The sequence below is a fragment of the Perissodus microlepis genome, chromosome 13, assembly GCF_051167445.1.
Source record: "Perissodus microlepis isolate ML-2025 ecotype Zambia chromosome 13, ASM5116744v1, whole genome shotgun sequence".
Lineage (NCBI taxonomy): Eukaryota > Metazoa > Chordata > Actinopteri > Cichliformes > Cichlidae > Perissodus > Perissodus microlepis.
Window position 1 is genome coordinate 4,701,951 of NC_140473.1, and position 9,480 is coordinate 4,711,430.

The window sequence follows — 9,480 nt, forward strand, 5'->3', positions numbered from 1 at the left end:
ATTGTTTGCTATTTTGGGGCATTTTTACAGGAGTTTTCTGACAAATATTGTGGCTTGGTGTGTCGTAAAAATATCCAAGAAGTCTGATGAGTATTTATACAAGTTGGATATTTCACTATCCTGTTACTGCTAACTGGTAACTCAGTCTGTGCATGCATGCAGTTTGTGAATGCAGCTTACCAAGTGAGCTTGCCTTGGTCCAAGAAACCTGACAACTACTGAGTGCTACAGAAAAATGTGTGTTTCCTAAACTGTTGTGAGTGGTTGCAATGTTGCTGGAGGAAGCTGGTTGTAAAGATGTTTACGGTTCAAGGAAAAGCTCCTTGCAGTGTCTTTGGTTGTTAGCATATAGCCATGGTTGTCCATAGTTTGCATGGAAGGTGCTAACTTGTCTGCACATCCTCTCCAACTACTTACTAAGAGGTAGTAAAACTGTCAAAAGCATGACACAAACTGGAAATGGAGAACATTTACTTCATTGTAAAAGCTGTGCTTTCTTAATAAGAGGTGCAACTTTTACTCTGAAGGTGGCCTTCGTTTCTGCATTACACTTAAGTTTCACTACTGCTCAGAATATCCATTTTTCCTAGCAACCAGAGGTTGCCACAGGGTAACAGATCAGCTGTGTAACTAGGCACTTCAGCCTCACATCCAAATGTGTTAGCATCTGGCTCCAAAATATAACAGCAGCAGCCAAAATGCTAACACTGAGACTTGTGGGGTCCAAAAACCATTGGCTACATCCATCTTTCGTCTACAGTCTGCAATGGCAGCTGGCTGATTTTGCACTTGGTAACTGATAGTGTGAGATCTAAGTATAATTTAAAAACAGTTTGGAATCTAGAATCATTCAAGTGTCTAAATGTTCAGCTTTCTAAAGCTTTTTATCCACAGTGTGTTTGGATAAAAAATAGCTGTGACAGTATGACTCACAGGGTCCGACTGGATGCTGCCGCTTTCTAAATAACCTACATAAAACATGCCACAGGCTGCAGAGGAAACCACAAATCAATAGATCAGGTTTTGGGGCCACTGGGATCATTTTGAGTCTGAATATGAACCAGTAGTGGAACTGAGTCACAGTAAGGCTGGAAATAAATAAGAGCTTTAAGCCATTACTCTAGTTTTGTTTCTTTAGCACATTTTCTTATCAAGAATAGCTAAGACTATAATACTTACTTGTTGTGAATAGTATCAGTCAAGGTCGCTTTAAAAATCAACTTCCGTGCTTTTCAGACCTCAATTAGTCCTGTACGGACAAAAAGCCCACTGTGGATTATCAAAAGATTTCAAAGTATTATTTTACTGTGGAGCGTACTGAGATGAGGCCTGCATAAATGGTACATCCTTCCTATTGATGGATCAGAAGTTTTTCGGTTTTAAATCTCCAGCCAAGTCTCAGGCAGCTCCTCCACACTCAGCCACAGGGAACCAGGTGGGACGAGGATAGTGTGTTAGCTCACCTGGCTCCTCATCAGCTGAGCCCAAATGTGTTTTTACTCATCAAAGAATCATCTGTGCCACAAAGTTTGGAAGACTAAATGGAAGCTCTCCCAAAGTCACACTTCACAGATTTAATACTAATGAGCCATATGCTGACTTGGGTTAAAAAAAAAAAAAAAAAAAAAAAAGAGAGACTGTGTACCAGACATTTAATTTTTAACAAGAACTACATTTTTCTCAGTTTTGATTGCATTATTTTATTTTTATTTTTCATCTAATGACAACCTCAAATGTTGTAAAATACACTATATACTACTGAGAGAAGGAGCCAGTTTAAACCTTTATAAAGTCTCACCAATGCAGCAAATTGGTAACATAAATAAGATAAATAATGTCATATAGCATAAATCGTTAAAAAGAAAAAACATTTTTACATTATACTGCAAATTACTAGCAAACAACATTGAAATTATGCTTTATATTCAAAAGCAAGCCACAACTCTCTTTGCTCAAAATGCAACAACAACGCCTCAGTTACTGGCATGACTCTATCTGAAGTATTGCAAAGAAATTGGGGTTTTGGACTGTTGGTTGACCGAAAGGAGTATTTTAAAGACATCCAGTCAAAAGACATTATTTACTGCCCAGGAGTTTATACCTGTGGCCTCACATGACCCTCCACATCCAGGACTTTGCTATTACCTCGATGATGTATCTCAATAACCGACTACAGGAACCTAACTAACACTGCTTATCGCTGTAAGGTCCACTCTATGTTAGGATGACTCATTTCCTTTCTCTGTAATACATGTTGAGCTGCATGCATGTCCCTGCAGGGCCGCTGCTCATACATAATGAAGCTTAATGAACACTTAAGGGCAGTCAGTGGCTTAATGAGAAAAGCAGAGTGAAACAACCAGAGACAGACCCCAGGATTTTTGTGTACCACATTTATTTTGTATGCAGGAAACATACAAATAAACTACATTTGGTTTTTAGCTACATGATGAGTCTGTGTGGGTTTTGTTCATTATAATAAGGAATGTGTGTTGATTTATAGTTTATGTGCCATTTAAAGTTTCAACACTTACTGTTACTACTAAGCATTATAGTAAACATAGCAACCTGAAAGACTTATCAGAACTAGGAACCAGTCAAATGTTATGACTTTATATAGTTTTATAGTCAGGTGCCGGTTCTGTACTGTAGTTACTGCAGGCTGAATCGGTTACTGTTGAAAGTGGACAGCTTTCTAGGTAGTGTTGCCTACTGTGTCTTCATGTGGGATGTGAGAAACTTTCTACTACCATTCACTCATTTATACATCCTTCCATCTATATTCTTATCCAAGTCTGGGTCACAGGGGAAGTAGACTAAGGCTACGTTCACACTGCAGGTCTTATTGCTCAATTCCGATTTTTTGATCAAATCCGATTTTTTTGTCTGCTTGTTCACACTACAAATAAAATGCGACAGCAAACGCTCTCTAGTGTGAACGCTCAAAGCGGCCCGCATGCGCAAAAGAAGACTTCACACACAACGCGCTCTGTTTAGACCCAGAGCAAACAGTATTGTTTGACAGATGGCCGTTAATATAAAGACTTCGCACTTTACGTTTCCCAATTTTTGCTTTAAGTTATTTTGTTATTTACATAATAATGTAAATAACCTTATAATTATCCTTATTGCTGTTTAAGAGAGGAGCGGTGCTTCAAAGGATAGCTGCAGATTTCTGTCAGAATCTGCAGATTATACAGTACAAATAAAATGTTCACGTTTCTCCAACGTTGTCTTCCCAACAGTTTCACTGACATCTACACTGGATGGCCAGGAAGCGTTCGCGATGTCTTCTCGGGGGCTTCTCCGGAGCTGATAATTAGTGTCTGTCTTGTGTCAGTGACGTAAAAGACGGATTTAATGCGACATGACCGTTCAAACAGCAGTCGCTTTCTAAAACATCGAATATGTATCAGATTCAGTACCACATACGAAAGTGACCCAGATCGGATTTGAAAATATCGGATTTGTGCCGTTCACACTGTCATACCATGATCGGATATGGGTCGCATAGGGTCAAAAAAAAAAAATCGGATTTGATGCGCTTTCGCCTGCAGTGTGAACGTAGCCTAAGTCGAAAGGCAGCTGGGCAAACACTATATTGCCAAAATTATTTGCTCATCTGTCTTCATACACATGAATTTGAGTGACATCCCATTCTTAATCCATAGGGTTTAATATGATGTCAGCCCACCCTTTGCAGCTATAATAGCTTCAACGCCTCTTGGAAGAATTTCCACAAGCTTTAGGGGTGTGTTTATGGGAATTTTTTACCATTCCACAAGCACATTCATGAGGTCAGACACTGATGTTGGACGAAAAGTCCTGGCTTGTAGTCTCTACTCAAATTCATCCCTAAGGTGTTCTGTCAGGTTGAGATGAGGACTCTGTGCAGGCCAGTCAAATTCTTCTACACCAAACTGGCTCATCCATGTCTTTATGGACCTGGCTTTGTGCACTGGTGCACAGCCATGCTGGAACAGGAAGGAGCCTTCCCAAAACTGTTCCCACAAAGTTGGTAGCATGAAGTTGTCCAAAATGTCTTGGTGTGCTGAAACATTAAGAGATCCTCACACTGGAACTAAGAGGCTAAACACAACAACCATAAGTACCGCTCTCCTGGACACCACCAAACCCAGACATGTCCATCGCATTGCTGGTTGGTAAAGTATAATTGGTCACTTTGGCAACGTGCTTTACACCACTGCATCCGATCCTTTGTGCTTGGTGACGTAAGGTTTGGATGCAGCTGCTCAGCCATGGAAACCCATTCCATGAAGCTCACTACACACTGTTCTTGAGCTAATCTGAAGGCCACATGAAGTCTGGAGGTCTGTAGCGATTGACTCTGCAGAAAGTTGGAGACCTCTGTGCAACATGTGCCTCAGCATCAGCTAACCCACTCTGTGGTTTAAGGTGGTCTAGCACTTCATGGTTGAGTTGCTGTCATTCACAATCGCTTGATTTTATACACCTGTGTCCATGGAAGTGTTTGGAACATCTGAATTCAATGATTTAGATGGGCGAGTGAATACTTTTGGCAATACAGTGTATTTGTATCCAGCGTGTCCTCCTGATAGACCACGTCCAGTACACCTCACCAACGTGGCATCCTGCTCAGATGCCCCAACCACCTCAACTGGTTTAATTTCAGATTTTTTTTTTTGACTCAGTAGTGACCCACTGGAACACTGTGGTCTACTTGTCATGTTCTGATTAATTCTGCCAGTTATACATGCAAAAATAAAACAGGTATTTTAATATAAAAACAAAGCCTTCACCCCATCCTCTTAGCACACTGTATACAGAATCGCTGCATTTCAGAACAAAGACCTGGATTTATAAGCACTTTGCATTTAAGAAACCTAAGGATAGGGATTTGTAGGACTGACACAGACAAAAACAAATAAAAAAGTTAGAGTACACCCACACTATAAATAATGAATGCCTGCTGAATTCATTAATCTGCATTCAGCAGCCCAGTCTCCCTCTCTCTCTCACACACACACACACACACACACACACAAACGCTTAAGCTGGATTTACAAGAACAACGAAATAATTCAACTCACATGGGAAACACACATTAACACCAAAAATCCTGTGCAAAACAAACTAGCTGACATTAAACAACGCAGAACAGCAAACAAGGCCATTCTCCATTGCCTCCAGGTACCACAGCAGCTTTATTTGTACTGGCTTTCACTGTCCAATCACTGTCACGGTAGTCCTTATTTTGTTCTGCAGCAGCTAGAGGACTGTTTCGTATGCTGCTATACCAGGTTCACAGAGGCTGCACAGCAGAACTCAGGCTAAGCAGCTGCAAAAATGGTAATCCATCCGGAGAGCTCACAGCTGACTTCGACACCCTGCTATTTACTTGTCAGGTGCATTCAGGCACATCCCTTTCCCTTGCTAAAAATATCCCACAAAGAGGAAAAATTTATAGTTGGAAGAACCATAAATTGACGAACCCTGTTTTGACACCATTTCTCCATTACTCACAGAGTTTATTTTGTTCTGCAATTTAGAAAAAAGAAAGAAAGAAAATCATATGGCCATATATCAAACAGCATACAGCCGATAAACATATCTGTAATAGACCAGAATCTGCGGAGGACTGAAACTGCTCAAATCATCAATAAATACATAAATAAATAAGACACAAAACTTTTACACTTTTAAAATCCTTTTACAGACTCATTTGTTTTGTCTTAGTCAGTTATTTAATTATTATTTTGTTTTTGCCAGGTGCAGTAAAATCAGGTCCGCCACGTGACCAAAGATGCAAAAACACAAATCGGTGAGATACTGTGTGAAGTTTTTTTTTTCCCCCTTTAATACATTTTACATATTTTTGAGTCACATTTTCAATTGTTTATTAATTTTGGATATTGGTCCCTCCATAAGCAGGGGTTAAAATGAGATTCAGCAGGTGGAATGGAGGGGAATAAGTGCATTAGAAACAAGTAAGATAAGCACTTCTGTTGTAAACTCCAGTACATTGGTTTGCTTCATGAACTGGGAGACCAGTACTGACTGAAGTTTTCCGGCCTCACATTCTATAATATATAGGCCCACATTACAAGAAACATTATGGCTGCTTTCCAACCTCTAGCCCAGTATAAAGGTCAAATTTGGCAAGAGTTACGAAAGAGCATCATGACCGGATCCCTGTGGCCCACTTTAATAAACACCAGCACTTACACAGTTTGTTTTACAGCACTTACACAGTTTGTTTCCAGTCTGATGTGAGATGCCTCGGTCAGAGGTTTCCCAAAATAAAACCTTTCCAAAACTTATTCCACAGAGGAAGGCTGATCACAGAAAATAATAATACTGCATATTAGTCCACTTACACAAACAGAGGTAATTAAGGTTAAGGTACATTTCCCTTCCATAGTGCACCTGATGGCAACTACTGAGATCACCATTGAAGAATCATGAAATAGATTTAGTTCAACATGAAGGATGACGAGGATATGACGAAACAAAGGAGCAGCAACAGGATCAATGAGACTCACTGAGGTCTGCTACTACGGATTACAAATGTCAGATGGTAGAAGAACCATGATGACGCAAAAGGCATCTAATCTCAGTCATAGGTAGCCCCAACAAGAGCCGTTCAATCACCACTGAAAAGGCTGGAAATTTCATGCTTGGACATTTACTGACTGGCAAATATGGGCTGGACTTTCTCTTAGGGTGTTTAGGTAACAGTGAAAGCCTATGGGAAATGCTGTCCTGTGAGAATTATACGTTTTTTTTGTTAATACTATATACTAAATGCATGCAATTTTGACATCATACATTACAGTTGTTGTTTATGCCGAATTAAAGAGCGACTCTTAAGGTTTAATGAAACCTTTTCCATCACACTCTACTTTACACTCGACTCCAGGGAATTTTAAGCTTTCAATTTTCTGAATGGAGTTTGGAGAGGTGGCTTCCCTCGCAGGAAGGCATGCCTAGCCAGAAGCAAGGTGTGCGCTGCAGCAGTATCTGAGCTCACGTGCTTTTCTCCTCGGCATTCAGCGAGCAAACGACACCTCTAAGTCAGTGGAGTCTACACGGGAGACACGCGTTTTCCGCTCATAAATAAACCAGTCAAGGACGTGACATCGATACCTGCGGGCGAAAACCGCCTCAAGTTAGCCACACTTACACAACACAAGATCGGAACTATTAACCACTCAACTTCAAAATAAAAGCCCAAGCGTGGATTTCTAAACTTCAAAAACTGAAATACAAATTGAAAAGGGAAAATAGAGAAAATTATTAGCGATGCCCCTTTTGTGAAACTGCAAAATCACAACTTGGCTTGTAGCTGAATCTCAATACTAACATATAAATATATATATTCTCACTACAAATCAACTGAATTGCATTAAAGTATTTGTATTAGAGTATTGTTATTGTATAACCAACTTTTTGGCAAGCGTCTCTGTATTTTTTTTCTTTTCTTATTTTATCTTACGATTATTATTATTATGGAAAGAAACAAATAATAAAAGCGCTGGATAACGACTTTACTTTAAAAGAAAAAAAACAAAGCGGAAGTTGTGTGTTGTTCAGTTATTTTTAATTAACTGTCGCTCAATAATATTTATACTTGGCTTAAATGTAATTAAGAAACCAGTAGCGTAGCATGACTCATTGTTCATAACATGGATATGAACGGGGAGGACACGTCAGGTTTACACAGTTCATATGAAGCATCAAACCTAAAGGTCGGATGCAAGCATTGCTGCACACAAGTGACTCCCATCAGAATAACCTTACAATATGATGCTAGCTGTATGACATTTATGATGCTAGCTGTGCCTTTTAACGGACAGGTGCCCTCCTCGTTACATCTTGTCATGCACACACCTGTGACACCAAGGTTAGCCGCAGAGGCTGCCGGGCTTACCTTTAGCTTCACAGTCAGCACAGTACTTGTTATCCTCTTCTCTCAGCAGTTTGGACAGAATGGCCTGATGCTGCTCATTCAGTTTCTGGGCTTTTTCTCTCTCCGACCGCGTCGTCATGTCGCCAAAGTTCGGAAGTTAGACCTGCCTGTGAAGAGTCGATGAAAACCACGGAGTGCTCAGCCTGTGTTAAAAAGGGTGGGACATCACCTTCTGCTCGCACTTTGCTGCCTCTATTCAGCTAGCTTACAACCTGCTAGCGAGGTAATACGGATCTGTGGCAGCATCATCTCTGCTGCTTTCATGACTGTGGGAATTTTTGCAGCGGCGCGTGAATCAGAATCACACAAGTGGTATGGGACACACAAGGAATTTCGCGTTATTGGTAACGGCTTCATTTGTCAGCTTGACAGTAATCCTGAACACACCAGCAATGCAGTAAATTGAAAACACATACCCACTATCATTCATCGACTGTCCTTCCCCACACCCCGGGCATCAACATTATTAAAGCTGCGTGGGATCATCTTGCGAGAGAAACAACAGAGAACAAAAGACAGCTGACACTGAAAGAAGAGCTTTAAATGTCCTTGAAGAGGAATCCTGGAGAACTAATTCAAAAAATTAGAAGAAACCAGCTTTAATATTTTAATGAAGTTAAAACATAGTTTGAGCTACTTGTATGAAATTTGGTACATGCGTTTAACGTCTCAAGACATCTGCTCGAAACTGTTCGTGTTTGATTAAGGACCCTGAATGCATCTTGATGGCAATATGTATTAATCATTATCAATCAGTATTAATCATACGTAGCACCACCTAGCAGCAACAGAAAATTGTGTTTTACTCTTTGGGACACCAATTCCAACTGGTTGACTGGTGTAATCTAAAATTTGTTCAGGAAAGACTTCGTTGGTGTTACTTTATTTTTAGAACTCTGAGTTTTTGTCAGGTGGTGTTCCTGAGCCAGCATGGCGAATTTCAATGTTTTACCATTAAATTTATTCAAATACTGTACACAAAAGGGGAGTAAGTTTGGACATTTTTAGCTATTTTCAAGCCTTGATGATTTAATCGGACCAACATGATATTTGGTTAGTTCAATCTAAAGACCTTGTTGATGTCATAGGGCGTGCCCATAACAAGGACTTTTTCTACATCTCAGAACCTTCTATCTAATATACATTCACATGAATCTCCCCTGAATCTCCATCTGTGGGAAAGCGCAAGACACCTGTCTGTCCCCTGTGCTCTGGAAGAGGGACCCTAGAACACCTCCTTAGCAGCTGCCCAAGGGCCCTGGCCGATGGTCGGTATCGTTGGCGGCACGACCAGGTGCTCAGAGTAGTTGCTGAAAAGACTGCCTCAGCAATAAGAACCAGCAAGCATCATCATGCTCCGAGGAAGGCAATCTCTTTCATTAAGGCTAGAGAGAAACCCCAGGTGCGCCCACATTTGACAACTGGCCTCCTCAACACAGCCTCTGATTGGCAGCTACAGGCCGACCTGGTTAAACAGCTAAAGTTCCCTCAGAACATTGCAAAAACATCCCTCCGGCCAGACATGATAA

General features: G+C 40.6%; 1 protein-coding gene across 2 annotated transcripts in view; it reads right to left on the minus strand.

Annotated features, from left to right (window-relative positions):
- Positions 1–8,226, minus strand: part of LOC146374517 (stromal membrane-associated protein 1-like) — a 137,885-nt gene extending 129,659 nt beyond the window's left edge. For both annotated transcript variants that reach the window (XM_084949414.1, XM_084949413.1), the window contains exon 1: positions 7,913–8,226. In XM_084949414.1, the coding sequence (XP_084805540.1) occupies positions 7,913–8,030 (118 nt within the window). In that variant the 5' untranslated portion in view covers positions 8,031–8,226. The remainder of the gene's footprint in view (positions 1–7,912) is intronic.
- Between the last annotated feature and the right edge of the window lie 1,254 nt (positions 8,227–9,480).